At 42.8% G+C, this 15,284-nt stretch overlaps 2 protein-coding genes across 2 annotated transcripts in view; one reads left to right on the top strand and one right to left on the bottom strand.

Annotated features, from left to right (window-relative positions):
- LRBA (LPS responsive beige-like anchor protein) overlaps positions 1-4,467 on the top strand; it is a 356,226-nt gene extending 351,759 nt beyond the window's left edge. Inside the window, exons 55-56 of the mRNA XM_088526587.1 lie at positions 3,797-3,948; positions 4,211-4,467. Coding sequence (XP_088382713.1) covers positions 3,797-3,948; positions 4,211-4,301 — 243 coding nt within the window. The 3' untranslated portion in view covers positions 4,302-4,467. The remainder of the gene's footprint in view (positions 1-3,796; positions 3,949-4,210) is intronic.
- Positions 4,468-13,185: 8,718 nt separating this feature from the next.
- The window catches only part of DCLK2 (doublecortin like kinase 2), a 72,733-nt gene continuing 70,634 nt past the window's right edge, over positions 13,186-15,284 (bottom strand). Inside the window, exons 17-18 of the mRNA XM_088526482.1 lie at positions 13,761-13,907; positions 13,186-13,392 (exon numbers count right to left, since the gene is read on the bottom strand). Coding sequence (XP_088382608.1) covers positions 13,186-13,392; positions 13,761-13,907 — 354 coding nt within the window. The remainder of the gene's footprint in view (positions 13,393-13,760; positions 13,908-15,284) is intronic.

Raw genomic sequence — 15,284 nt, 5'->3', positions numbered from 1 at the left:
TATAAAATATCTAGAAATCTTTCGCTGGTGAAAACAATTTCTGTACTGTTTCAGTCAGTACCCCCCACTCAGGGAACGTTGCCCGCAGCAAGGCAAGTCCCAGTCTCTGCAGACCTGGATTAAAATCCAAGGGTTTGTTTTTGGTTTGCTTTGCTTTGCTTCTGTCCTTCCCAGTGGTCCCAGTTGGGCTTTAGGCTTGAACAAGCTACCACTTTTTTTCCCAGAGCTTCTGTACTGTGTCGTGCTAGAAGGCGAGTGGCAACTGCCTGATTAAAGTAGGAGTATTTAAAATGAATAGTACCTACTCACAGGCTGTGCTGGCAAAAGCTTTTCTTTGGTTTTGGTCATGGAAGATAGAAAAGGGAAGGAATAGGCTGAAAGTGTTGGGTGTTTTCACATGTTGTTACAAATGGGTATTTCAGAACGTTACTGACAAAACTAGCAGTTTACCGTAATGAAGTTTGGAAAAAAACTCTTTTTCTTTCTTGTAGTCTTGGGCAAGAAAGCTGCTAAAAAGATTTCTGAATGTCTGGACAAATATGAAGTCTGCTGCATGCTTTCCACCTGTTTTTGTTTTAAATACTGTACTGCTCAGTGGAGTTTAGGCATATCACAGTACATCTACCATGTAATGTTTAGATATCTTAATGAATAACTTAACTCTAAGTAGTCTGCTTGTTCTGAGAAGTAAAGTTATTTTAGCCTAAACAAAGACTGTATGCTGTTTCACCCAGAGGAACCAATTTATTTTCTTTTCCTGAGTTTGTTTTGAAATGTGGAAGTGCCCACAAGCCCCTTGTTGCTGTGAGCCAGAGCTGTCACAGTGTCAGCTCTGCCTTTTTACCAAGCACTGCCTTTCAAAGCTCTGAGATGTTATAAGATTTGTGCAAAGATTTCCAAGGAAATATGAGTCAGTAATGCAGCTTTTAGAGCTTTGCTGAAGTTGGGTGCTTTGGGGATCGTTTGCGGATCTGAGCCTTACATTGTGAGAAAGATTAGCTGTGGAGTTGTTTCAGCTTCCGACCCAGTAGAATCCTGGATAAATTATGTTGGGGAAAAGCAGAACAGAAAATTTATTCATGTCTTCTTCTATAGCAGTTGGAGTACAAGCATCTTTTAGTTTGGTAAGGCTTGAAGGGCATGCCATAAAACTGAAATTGTGACAGGGTGACCTTTTTATTTGAATCATTCATTCTTTCATATATAGAGGAAGGCAAATGGTGAGATATTTATTTATAAACAATAAAAGAAACATATCAACATCTAATCTTCTTGACAAGCCAATGACTTTGTAACATTTCATAGGTATTAGCAAAGATTCAAAGCCTATTTAATTAAGAGATCACAAAAATCATTGAATTTTACAGGTAGTGAAAGAGTTAAAGATTAATGGCTTTAATTTGCCTTTTAATATAGCATTTCTCCAGCAAAAGCCTCAAGTATAAAACTGAAGTGAACCATGACCGTAAGGTTAATGGATTTTCATCAGCTGAATTTTATAAGTGTAACAAATAATTATTTGTCATGGTCTTCACTGCAATTTGAAAATACCCTTAGGAGACTGCCATTTCTGTAGAGAAAAAATTTATATTGATTTTGCTTCTAATGAATAATCTTTTTAGTAATTGCATGTGGTATATTATATCTTATGATCATCTACTCAGTGCATACATAGTTTTAGATAATTTTCACTGTCTTAGTCTGTTTTCTACCACCTACATAGTGACTGTTGTTAGAGAGTCCCTAAATTAGTCTTCAGGCTACTTGGGGTTGTGATTTGGGTGGTGCTTAGTATGTTTTGGTGGGACGATAAAAACAGTTTATGGTTGGAACATTTTTCTTGTTGTGGAGGAGCTTCAAGCCAGAATACTCAAGTCCAGCCTTGGTTGGTATTTAGCTTTCCATAGTCACATTGATTGAAAAAGACATATTCTGCATTAATGTTTCTAAAATTGTGTCTATCTGTTGTTGTCTTCATTCAAAACACAGCTGAAATAGGTTTATCATGTTTTTTTCAGTGTCACCACACTATTTTGTTTATAGTGATTTTCATATTTCAGTTATATTCAGTTATTGGATGGTGTACAATTTTAGCAATGTGTTTCATTCTGGGAACTAGGGAGTTTTTCCAGTAAACACTCAAAACTGATAAGTCGCCTATAGAAAATCTATCTTAATGTATGTGTTGTATATCATAATTTTTAAAGTATATATTTAGCATTGTAGTAGTAGGGTGCAGCAATACAAAAATGCAGATTTGCAGTGTGGCTGACTTAATTATGGCTGTTCATAAGGTAGTATCTATGTGGGCTGTATATTTTGGTTTCTAAACTTGTCAGTAGTCTGTATAAATACTTCAATGTTGTGCAAAAAAAAATTGTGTTGTGCAAATGTAACATTTTGTATTTTAATTTCCCCCTATTTTTGTGATGCATGCTGTATAAATTCTGTATATTAAAAAAGCAACTACTTCTTCATGAGAAATTTAAAAGCAGAGCATGTTACAAGTTCTGCATATTAAAAAATGGTAGAAGCAGATACTTAAGTGCCACACCATTTGCAGACTTCAGCACAGAGGGCTGTGTATGCAAGGCCAGTCCTCATTTACTTCTACTGTTTCCTAAATTTAAATCTTTGAGCTGGTATCCACCTTCTTGAGGAATATAATCCTAAGGCAATTGCCAGTGTTCCACTTGCAGCAGATTGCATGCAAAATGGAGGGCAGAGAAGGGAAAAAGCCGAGGTAAGCAGAAGAGCTTGAGTCAGGGAGAGAACTGGAGAGAGGCATCTGCCAAGAGGTAGGTTTGAGTTTACAGGATCTTGTAATAAGGGTCTTTCTGGCAGTTTTGATGGTCTCCACCGTGCTGATGGCTCAGGCTGGTGTCATTACATGTGGTGGAATTTGTTTTACTTTTTCAATTTAGAAAAGACAGAAACTGAAAATAACCCTTTAAAATAAACAGCAAGAGCAAGAAGAACAGAATGTGCATTTGTCTCAGATTAGTAATGTTCAAGTTCCCAGGATGAGACTCACAGGCATGAAAAAGCAAATTAAGGTGCATGATCAGGATGTATGGACTAGAGACACAGAAATATATGCTGCTCAGTGAGATGTACTAACAATAGTAAAGCCTCCTACCCCCTGGAAGTATAGGTTTGATATATATATATATATATGACCTATTGTAGGATAAATATGAATTTAAAGGACTCATTTGCTACAGACAGAGAAGCTACATGTTTCTGAAGTTCAGCATAGTTAAAACAAGTAAAGGGCTGGAGCAACCAGATAGAGTTGGGGGTTCTGAGGCGATGAGGAAGGTTTATGCACTAACGAAGGCAGTGGATAAGGTGAATACACTGTTGCTCACAAAAATGGTAGTTTTTATAACATTTCGGTTCCTGACATCATTCAACCCCAGCCAGAGAGAAGCAAGAGGAGAGATTCTGCTACACTGATACTGAAAGACATTTAGGAGAATGTAATGTGCTATGTTTTAATGCTAGCACTGCTGACTGTCGTAAATCCAGAGACTCAGAAGAGTGCATTTCTTTAGCTGACCTCATATTAGATATTTGGAATATATAGGTGAGGTGATATTTAGTAGGTGAGGTACAACTTAACTAGTGCCATCTAACTGAGCATGACCACATTAATTCTATTGCTTTACAGACTAACAGCTATTTTTCAAAAGCTTGTATTGGTGCTGCTGTCAATATTTTATGACCGTGGAAGAGGAGGAACCAAAGGAATGCATATTTTTCTGATATAAATGTCCCTGTGATTTCACTGTAGGCGATCCAGCTGAGTCGAGACGGGCAGTACCTGCTAACAGGAGGGGACAACGGGGTTGTCATGGTCTGGCAGCTGTGGGACCTCAAGCAGCTTTTTGCTTACCCAGGGTGCGATGCTGGGATCCGATCAATGGCCCTGTCATATGACCAAAGGTGAGAGCAAAGTCTTCCCAAGACTTTCATAGACAATTAAATTGTACTTTTCTTTTCCTTATGATTTTGATTTTTTCATGGATCACGAGGTTCTGGTGATAAGAATTCTGGGCTTACATACTTTCTAACATCATATTTAGACAGAAACTTGGTTGATGCCTCAGATTCTTGTGGCTATATTGATGCAACTTTTCAGTGCTGCAACTCATGTATGTGTACATGACGTGTGTTACTAACTAATCCAGTGTCGTACTTTCCGTAGGTGTATAATGACTGGCATGGCATCTGGGAGCATAGTGGTTTTCTACAATGATTTCAATCGCTGGCATCATGAATATCAAACCAGATACTGATCTTGAGACAGACCAAGGTCAGCACTGATGTGGGTAGCTGCTGTCAGAGCGCAACTGAAGATGGCAAGCCTCCCTTGGTAGCTTGCCACAGCGTTTTTCCTTATACATAGCTGTATTACATCTGAATGTAACTTAAATTTGCTGGGAGAAGCAACCTATTTTTTAAAGTTAATTGCTATTTTTGTAGACCTTGCTTGACTTTTTTGGGGGAAGGGCAAAGAAGCAGAAAATGGCTGCTGGGTTCTGTAGTTAAAAAAATCTATATTTTTAGTCATAATGAGAAGTCTATTTTGATCCACATATGAAAAGAAACGTAAAATAACAATGGTTAAAACTCACATTCTAGCTATATTATGAAGAAACAGTTTTTCCATCTGAAGCTTTATGCATAACCTTGAATAATATATGATTTTAATGTAATGGAAATAAATTATGATGTTTCGGGGGGGTTTAACCTGTACTGTCTGTATTAGTTTGTCTCGTACTTTTCCAAATGATTGTACTACTTAAGTGCTGAAGTTTCTGGGAATCAGTAGTAATATTTAAATTATGGTTAATGTAATTTTACACATTACAAAGAGTTGTTTCCATCAATGTTACTATTCAAGCATGTTTCTAGACCTAGGCAATTAGTTCCTTTTTAGTTGAACATTTTGTGCAGTTGAGAGAGAGGAATCAGCAGTGGAGCTTGTGTTATATCAAGTGTGAATCCCTCTAGTTTTTGCTGGGTATCTCCTCCAAAGCACACCAAAATGTGGATTGTTCCTCAGAGTCAGAAAGGCTATTCGAAGAGTATGAACGTGAATTAGCAGCCCCTACAGGCACATATTTTTAATAGGTGCAAGTACCAAAGCACATGGCTGTGAAGGCCTGGAGAGGCGGAGGGAGCAGCCTGGGCACCGCAGCAGAAGCACCAGACTTGCAGGCTGCTTTTCTGGTTTCTCCCTCAGACTCACCCCCACCACACTGTACGTAGCACATACATACTTCTTTTCTGTGTGTGGCAACAAAATCTTTTATATTTTGCTATCACCAAATCCCGTCCAATCATGTTAAATGATTTTTCTCTTAGGAATTGAAAACTAATTTATACTAAGGAACAATAAGTTATTTTGGTGTTGCACAAATCTACTTTTCTACGAGATTGCTGTGCAGAATTCTGTGAAAATATTTGTGAAAAGAACTGTTATTGTTTTGTAAGTCTGTATTGCATAAAAACCTTCTTTGTAGGTTGTGATGTCTCTGAGTTGAACTTTACATTCCATATCTGTATTGATACCTATGTTTCTGGAGCTGCCCCCTGCAGCAGTTCCTGATTTTCTAAGCATTTAATTACTATCTCTTTAAGTAAAAGATTTGGAATGAGAAAATCCAGTTTAAGTGAAGAAATTAAATAAAATGGCATTTGTAATTGAGAGCTTCCATGGAGTGTAGTGGGTTCTTGTGATTCAAAGTACCTGCAGCGTGGCGGAAGCAGCGGCTCCCTGAGGCACTTGGAGGTGCTTGTGCCGTGGGGGCTGAGCTGTGTGTGCTCTGCACGCCCCCTCGGTGCCGACACGGCCGTGGGGGCATCCGTGCTCACACCAGTACATCCAGGCTGTGCAGCAGCAGGATGGTGATGCGGTAGGTGAGGGCCGTAGCTGCTAGGTCTGTGATAAAGCACCCGGATCACGCGGCACCGTGTGTCGCGCAGAGCCACACGTCCACAAGCGCAGCAGCAGCCGTCTGCTTTTGGAAGAGACTTTTGTGGTGAGCGGCTCCAGGGAGCCGAGTGTTTCCTCTCTGGCAGACAGGTGTTTCGCATGTTGGGGGTGCAGCAACCTGCTGTGAGAAGCGAAGCTTTTGCCTGCTGTCCCTCTGAGAAGACCCCTGTTGCTGGACTGCGCGGCACGGTGAGTAGGGCGCTCCCCTGCTCCAGGGGGCCTGGCGACACCCATGGGCATGGGGAGGGCAGCTCCTTTCCCCAGGACATCTCAGATGTGGTTGCTGGGCCTGCTGCTTGTGATAAAGTAGCAAAAAAAGGGGTCATTTTCCAAGTGTGCCAAAAGGTTCCTTCTGCGGTGCCAGTGGCCCCAGGTGTTATTAGCAGCAGGTGCCACTCGTTAAGGCACTAACTGCCCAGGGCCCCTTTTGCTTGAGGAGCGGCAGCTGCTCTCTTTTCCAGGGCCTTGTTTCCTCACAGCTTGGAGGGAGAGGTTATGGACGGTGTTCTTGTACGTCGCCATGTGGACCTGCTGACTTGGTGAGTTCTAAGCGCCATTCTGCTGCTGGGGGTTCTGTGGTGCAGGGTGCTGCTGGGGATTTCTGTGGTGCAGGGTGCTGCTGAGGGTTTCTGTGGTGCGCGGTGCTGCTGTGCAGTGCTGCTGCGAGCAAGGCCGGTGGGATGGTGAAGCGCTCGGCACGGCTGCCGCGGAAGCAGCTGGTGTGTGCAGCGGCTGCGAGCGCTGCAGGGCCGGGGGCAGGGGCTGCGTGCAGAGCGGCACTTTCCCTGTGGGACTGGGTGCAGCGTGCTCGTGTTGCACAGCTTCTGGGGGCTTGCTGCCGCCCAAGGAGCTTGCTTGGCCTTTCGGGATTACCCTGGGCCTGTTGGGGGTCTCTGGCCCTGCTTGCATAGCGCTTGGCAGAGGGAGGGTCTGGAAGAGCCTGTGCAATGTGAGGACAACATCAAGGGTCACTACTGTGCTCTGCTGGAGGAGGCTGGTGGGTGCTGCGTGTGTTATGTCCTGCCAAAGTGTCTGCTCGCAGTGGCTGCCCGTTGATCTTTCTTTCATGTTAAGGTAGGTCAAAAGAAATAAAAGATAAACAAGAAAACAGCTGCGTGGTAGCTAAATAAAACCAGAGTTGGGCCGTCCTGTGGGTGCTGGTCTAGATCAGTGCAGTGTTTCCCAGATAGGGTTAGGGACACTGGTGTAAATCCAGAGATGAGTCACCCCCAGGCTTCCTGCATGACACAAAGTTATCCAAAATCCAAGGGAGTCTGTATTTTTGTAGATCCAACCTAAGGTCTTTGGTAAGGCGATACATTTAATGATGCACGTCAGTGTTTAGGCATCGTAATTTGAGGCTGCTCTGCAAAAGCTCTGAATGAAAAACTGTAGGAAATTGTTTCTGATTTTGTTTAGTTTACTGAAATCCAACTGGATGTAACCTAAGGCCCTGCAATTGTAAGGTAGGCGGCCTTATGCAGGAGGAGGGGGGTAGGAAACATGCAACAGATGTCGAAGGAGCAAATTTTAACCTGTATTTGTAAATGATTTGTTTTAGGGAAGTTTTGTTATGTGTGTATAAAAACACTCTGTGGCTTTTTATGAGAAGATTTTTCATGACTTCTTACAAAATGAAATTAGGGGAAGCGCAGCTGTGTTCTGCTGTGTGCTCTTCTGCTGCTTTCTGTGATTCTTGCGAGATAAAGGCAGGCCCAATGTCAGGTATGCAAAGAGAAGTGTGTACATAGTAAAGTATGAGGTTATATGGAAAACCATACCTTGAATTGCATCAATAGTCACCTAATAAAGGCTTTTAGCTGCGCCCTGGAAGTAACACTGTATTACACGCGAGCAGGAGCACAAGGAGAAGGCTGCTGTTCCCTGAATGGGTGAAGTTTGAGATACGATCAGTTTCTATTTTCACTTCTGATTTCTTCCCCCAGGTGTTGCTTTGTTTGCTGCTTCCTCAGCTCTGGACCACGAAATACAGGAGCGCAACCTGGTCCTGCCTGTACCTGCTGCTGTTTGCGGCGGTTGGCAACGCGCTGCGGGGTCAGCCCCGGCAGGCCGCCCATAGTGCAGGATGGACGCAAGTGCATTAAAGGTTGGAAAGTTGTGGGTTCATTTTTCCTTTTCTCTTCACAGAACAAATAGGATAAAACATAACTTTGGGGCTTGTGGTGCTGAATTTTATGCTTCTAAGAGATCAGGCCTTATTCAAGATAGCATCTTTTGGAGGGCAGTTGAGGCCGCAGGGGGATGATGCCTAGCGTGACAGTACAGCAGTTAGGTAAGCCTAGTATAGCTGTGTCTGCCGGCCCTTCTGTGTTTTTGCCTCGTGTCTGGTGTACCCTGAGTGCTGCTGATCCTCCTTCACGCAAGCCCTGGTAGCTGCAAAAGCGACTTCTGAACTGTGGTCTAAACACCAGGTGGAACACTAGAACCAGTGTCTTTATAAGGGAATTGTTTGTTTACTAAATTGTAAACTTTATTAATTTAAATCAATTGAGAGATATTTTGGAGAGACAGGAATAAATGCAGGTAGTTCCTGATGAAGTTTTGCTTCTCTGAAGAGCATATTCTGCATCAGCCTTGCTCTGTGGCCCCTGCTTCCGAAGGAGAGACTTATGCTCAGAAGTTGAAATTATGTCTGAAAAACATCAAGATGCAGCAAAAAAGATCCTATCCTCCCCCCGCCAGTATAGAAATGTGTTTGGTTTGGTTTGCAAGTCCCAAATGGGTTACTGTCCGCTGTTAGTGTGGGACTCCTCCTGGCCGAGCTTTTTGGTTTTAAAATGAAGCAAAAAGCCCAAGAGAGACCTTTGTGTGCGTCTTCAGCAGAATCCCTCCCATAATGACTGGAAATAATCCATCAATTTGCTGATGAGTTTATAGTAGAATTAGGTATTGAAACAGCTTTCGGTAGCAATGTGTGCTTATTCTTGTTACGTTATTGGTTTTGTACATTTCTGTTGCTTTACAGTTGCCACTTGAATGTAGCTTGAAAGAAGGCATGAGTACACAAGAAATACACTTTCCTCTTTTCAAACAGCTAAAAGAGGATAATTGGTAAATATGTATGTTTGCATAAAAGTAAATAACTACTTCAGTAAATTTACATAGTTATAATGCAGACTCTAAGGTATTAAATTACCAAACTTGGTGTTAGTGCACTAATAATTAGATGAGTGCTGGGAGGGAAGGTATGAAGATCAAGATTAAATAAGTTTTCTTATATCAAAATCTCCTGCTTACCGAGTAAACGGACTGGTTCATCCTAACTGAAGCCACTAAGACTGTCTCTGTGAATGGGAAGCTTTCAGTACGTGAGACCTTGAGCCCCTTTCTGCTGAGTGTGTGGGTATCAGAATGTCAAGTTCCTGCTTTTCTAGCTGGCAGGGGTTTTTTGTTGTTTTGTTTGTTTGTTTGTTTCAGGTAGATTAGGAAAACAGCTATATTCTCATGGAGCCCAAAGTTGTGTGATTTCCATTTGAGATCAAAAGGTACCACTGGTGAGGGATGCGTGGGTGCTGGAGTTTTCCCATCGAGGCAGTGGGAGGATGTGTCTTGTACCAAGAGATGCCCAGTCATTTTTCCTGGTTTATTTGCTAGAATGTTTCATACCGTTGTCATGAGCTTTAAACATGAAGTAAGGGAGCGGCTGTGCATATTGCTGCTGTTACTGCAGTCTCCCTGCATGCCTGAACCCCAAAGTCTGTTTTTACGTAAATGAGTAACGCGCTGGAGGACCTATTTCCTTGGCTTAGAAAAGCCATCTTCCCTGGCTCATTCCCACCATGTGCTTCCCGCTTCCATGTTAAGCTCTGGAGCAGCACTGAGAGCTGCAGCTCTTGGCCGGCATCAGTCCCTCCAGGTGCAGCAGATCCGTGCGCAAACCTGCGTGTCAGGCCCGCTGCCCTCCCCTTCACTTTGCACCTTGTGTCACTGCCTTGAGAATACTGGGTGGTAAGTGCGTGTATTTCTGTGCAGACTCTTGGATACTCTTGCAAGGCGGGCCGGCTGCAAAGGGCAGGATGAGACTTTGCTTTACGAGGGAGCCCTAAAGGAGGGCGTTCCCCTGGATAATGGAACAAAAGATCCTTCCTTTCATTATGTCCCAGTTCTAAGCACATGAAGTTATGTAAGATGTATTTATCTACTGAAGGAACCTCAGCAATTGTAGATGGCTCTGGCCATTCATGTTCTAGAAATACTACCTTTTCTGGTATTATAGAGGTACTGTACCTGCGGTGCTCGCTTCCTTGGTTTCTACACTTCTGGTGGTGGTAGGTTTTATTCTTTTTCTATTTCTGCACATAAGAACAGTAAATGTTAGTCTCTTCACTCTGTGACCGCAGCTTCTTGTTGATACTGTTATTATCACCGGGGTACGTGTTTCTTTTAGTTGCTCCGTGCTTAACTGGAAGAGTTACTGGACAACTTTTATAACCAGGACAGAGATACTTCTGGGATCTCTAATTAGAAAAATGTGGTCACTAGGTGATAGAACACTGCTGCTGTAAAATGACGTTCTTGGAATGTGAATTGCAACGGAGGGGCTCCGTAAGGGTACAGCTGCTTCAGAGACTGCAGATGAAAAATACTCTCCCTCTATCTTACAGATATAATTATGCAATAGAAAGATATACCCTAGAATCTTTCATTTTAGTCAGACTCTCTTGATTTTAGTGACTGCTTCACCCTCGCTTCCTTTCCTCAAGTCCACAGTGAGAGGGAAGCGAAACCAAAGGGCTCTGCCTAGGGCAGTTGTCACAAGTAGCATTTCCTGCTCTCACTGATGGGCTGCAAGCCAGGGAGCTGCGGCCACACGACCGCAACACCACGATGGGAACCGGCTTCTGTCTCAGTCCAGATTGACACCTGCTGTAAGTAAGTACTCCTGAGAGCCCAAGAGCGGGCAAAAGTCGTAATGTGAATTTCAGTGACCTCAGCATGACACTCATTTACAGCAGGAGAAGATTCAGCTCTGACTGAAGGGCAGAGATTTCATATATAGAAATGTGTGAACTTGACCCATGTAAATATATTAACAACTAGCGAAGCTAAAAAAAAGCAGGAGAGTTATTTTTTTTAATAGGCATGGTAGCAGTTGCACTGTAACTGTTGAAAAATTAGCATCTCATGAACACTTATCAAAATAGTATTTTTGAGCTATTTTTATATAATGTAAAAGTTGACAGTCCCTTCTAGACGAACTAGAAGTGGAGTTCCGTTTTAATGGCTGTTTCTTTTCCCTTTATATCAGATAGCTGTAATTCTTGCAACTTCTACCTTCCTCTAGCAAACAATAGCACTACAAAGAGAGAAGGATGACAGGAAAGTGCAATAGATCAGCAAACTAAACATCCCTTATGAGCCTTCATTAGGTAAGTGTTCTATTTTTAACCAACACATCTTTTATGTTAAATTGTGGCACTTTCTGTGCAGCACAAAGGTAAGGTGCTACTTTTGCTGTGCAGCACCATAGAAGGTGCCTGTTTGTTTAACAATATTTGGAGTTAAAGTGTCTCTCTCTCTCTCTCCTGTTTCTTGCTGCAAGGGAGAGACAGGAAGGGCCTAGAATAATAATCTATTTTCTGAGAGTGGAAGGGATTAAATATGGCATTCCAGGCTCAGGTTGGATTAACAGAAATAGGACATTGTCAGGTGTTTCTCAACAAACCACCCTGGCACCTACAGAATTAATGTGTATAGAATTATATTATAGGTATAGAGAAATGATATAGCTTTTTAAAGGCCAAGCCCAGTTAGAAGGTGGCCTTGATATCCCAGGTTTCATATTGCCAGCTGTTGTGTTTTCATGGAGCCAGTTTGGCACTGTCCACCATGTACTTCTGCTCCATGACTGGAGCAGTTGTCTGTCACAGCCCTCTCTGGCAGGGGCTTCTTTTCTATACTCTACGTTTAGGCCATTTCCTCTAAATTATGTGTCTTTTCTTCAGCTTGGGCCCAAGCTCTGGAATTTACCCCTTGCAGACACGGGGCTAGCTAGTGCAGTCTCACTAGTTTTTCTTCTGGAGCATTATCCTTGTGTTTTTGCACTGTGCAACCATAAATGTACATAAGCTCTCGTGCAGTGGTCATCCCCGTACTTTGTAAACCCCTTGAACACAGTCCAATGAACATGTATCAGCATTTAATGGGGACTAGTTCTAACCCCAATCTTTGTTCTTGATCTAGCTCTCACTGATAAAATTTTAAAACCTCTGATGTTTTTATATGTTTACTGCTGGGTTTTTTTTTGGGTCAGTTGTACCTTGACCTCAAGTTACCAAGTAGCAGTTCATGCTCTTTAATTCCATCTTCAAAAGTTGAGCACTACTTATGTTCAGTCCTGAACATAGTATTTACGTTTCCTATAGAGATCCTATAGCTCTCTACAGATTATAGGGATATCAGATTGTTCCCGTATGAAATGTTTTTTCTAGCCACCTTTCTGTTCTGTCTTTCAAAAGAAAATAATGAAACGCTTTCACTGACAAAATAACTGAGTCCTTAGGGAAATAAATGACATTTCTTTTAAAGCAGAAAGTTTATTGCGGGTCTTTCTTTTACAATTCTAGTAGAAAGTATAGCTAAGAAAGACGATGAACTATGACAACTTCGTAAGAATGAGCAAAGGAAATGAGCAGGCTGAATACATACAATCTTGAACTAAGCAATATAGTAAAGGTAAAAACCTCGCCTATCCTCGACTGCAGATTAAGGGTGACTGTTCCCCAGTCCTTGTTTCCAGTGCCCGCACCAGGTGAAGAGGGGAGAGCTCTGGCACCTTGGACAGCTGGTGACGGTGGCCAGGGGTAGCAGCTCCTCCGTGAGCCCGCAGCGGAGCCGCTCCAGCCACCTGCGCGGCCCAGGAGAGATGATCCACAGCAGGCTTCCCATCCGCAGCCCTGGGACGTGCCTCTAACAGGTAGTCTAGCTCTGGAAAAAGCTCTGGAGGGGACAGTTGTGGGAAGGACAGAAAAGGGCTAAGAAAAAAAATGCTTCCCTGACTGCAGTCCTCTTTAGAAAGAAGTTTCCAGTGTTCATGTTTGCATCCCAAGTCAGTTTATTTAAATCATATTATCTATGCTACCCTGTTCTGATAACAAACGTGATACAAAAAGGACTATCCCTCCCTCTAGCTTGTCCCATGGTATTTTACAGTTAGTCCGTTAGGACGATCCTTCACAAAAACTTGTCTCTCTGGGTTCAGTAGAAATGCGACTAAAAACAGAGGCAGTGGGAGAGCGCGTGAAGGCTGGTTCTCTTCCCTTGTCTTCCTCTTCTCCGTTGCTGAGAATCCTCGCCAGGAGAGCGTGGCAGGGGCCGTCTGCAGTAGCGAGGCCTGGCACCTGCTCCCCCTTCTCAGTCAAGTACGTCTATAAAGCATGGTTAGCTACACAGTACATTAGTCTACCTAGAACCCAAGTCTGTGGGAAATGCAGGAAATTAAACTAACACAGATAGCTTTGAAAAACAAAAGTCATCTAAAAATACCAGAATCTTTCCCCTATTGCTGATGTCAAGACGAGGGTGAGGAGCACTCACTTAAGCCCAGGGTCACTCGCCCGCTCTTGCAAGTTCACGACATGGCGCTGGCCTCGCCGCCAGAGGGTGCAAGCGAACGGAACACAAACCGAGTGGTGCGATGAGAGCGACGGTGCGGAGGGCGCGGGGAGCTTCAGCGGCGCCTTTGGCTGGGTCAGTCCCCCGGGACAGGCCGAGCGCCAGGGCCCTCGCACTGCACCGAGGCCGGGCGCGCGGGGCAGCCGAGCGGCTCCGCGGCGGCCGGGGCCGCAGCTGCAGCAGCCGGCTCTGGCGCTGGCCCAGCTCCACCAGGGCCCTGGCAGCGCTTGCTGCAGAAAATCTGACTCTCTTTATCTAGAGCTGTGTTCTACAAACAGAAAACAAGGCAAAACATTAGAAGAACAGTTAAATCACAGCCATGTGTACTTCAGGCATAAACCAATCTACAAGACATGGAGTGCATGCATTAGAACCAGGAAAAAGGAGAAATAGTATTAGAAATCTTACATAACACTAGATCTTTTTGGTGCTGATTTTTGAGTATCTAAGGAAAACTTAGCTTCCAGATGTACTTTAGCCATGCTGATGTAAATAAAAAATTTTGCCTCGCAAGTCTGATGTGGAAAGGAGATGACAGAAATGGCTACAATGTGGTCTAAACTGTTCATATTTGCTATGGCAAAAGTTTATATTCCTCTGTAGTTGTAAGCAAAGAAAAGCAACACTTTGGCAGGTCACACTGAACACGATACTTCCTCATGGCAGTCTCTGTTTGTACTCATTCATGCCGTGTTCCAAGACAACCCATGTAATGCAATTTAGATTTTTTTTTTCTTTTAAAGAATCAGGAGGTGTAGTCACCTGTTTAACTGTTCCTATGAAGGAACATGTTTTATTAATTTAGGATTAATTATCTTTTGACTCTCTGAACTCTCACATATAAGCTGAAGCCAAAATTAAATTTTACGTCTTAAAATAATTACTGTGACAATGTTGAAGCACTTTCTTCTTTATAAAAAGAAGTCCATCTTTTCACCTGTCCTACAATTCTATGTTTTGTTAGTTTGGGCTATTACCTCTGTGACCTTCCCGAGGAAGGGTTGTACAGCAGTTGTCTGATGTCTCTCTGAGCTTACAAAGATGCCAAATGTTTTAGCTTTGCAGAATGAACAGTAGCAGATGTGAACTTCTTCCAGTTCCTTTCAGAGTTTGCTAGATACACATATGCACAAAATAATTATTCTTGTGCAAGTAGACCAAAATATGCTTGGGGAAGCAAAAAATAACCAGCATGCTAATTAGAAAGTAAGTTTCAAAAAATATGCATCACTAGTAGAGGGAACTTTTTTGCAAGTGTTTTTAACATATTTGTTTTTCATGTGGCTGTAAAGCTCTTTCCATTTCAGACTGGCCAAGTTATTTCTCCTTTCTCCCTGTGACACACAGAACTTTGCTTTATGCAGCAGAACAAAGCGTTGCAGTTAGTACATACCAGTGCCTTGGACCTACTCAGAGGAAAGCAATGCAGGCATTGGGAAAGGAGGAAGAAGAAGGAAGCAAGGGACAGAAACTAGACTTACTTTAAGCAGAACCAACACAATTGCAGCAAATTTAAATTTACAGAACATTTTGAAATTCACACACACACACACACACACACAAAAAAAAAAATCAGTAATGACTTTACAGCAACATGCTTTCAGCAGCACTAGTTTCCTGTGCAAAAACACTGAAGTAGGTATGT

The sequence above is a fragment of the Tinamus guttatus genome, unplaced genomic scaffold, assembly GCF_059628265.1.
Source record: "Tinamus guttatus ecotype Peru unplaced genomic scaffold, ASM5962826v1 Tinamus_guttatus_pri_ptg000247l, whole genome shotgun sequence".
NCBI lineage: Eukaryota > Metazoa > Chordata > Aves > Tinamiformes > Tinamidae > Tinamus > Tinamus guttatus.
This window is presented reverse-complemented; position numbering and strand designations above follow the sequence as displayed.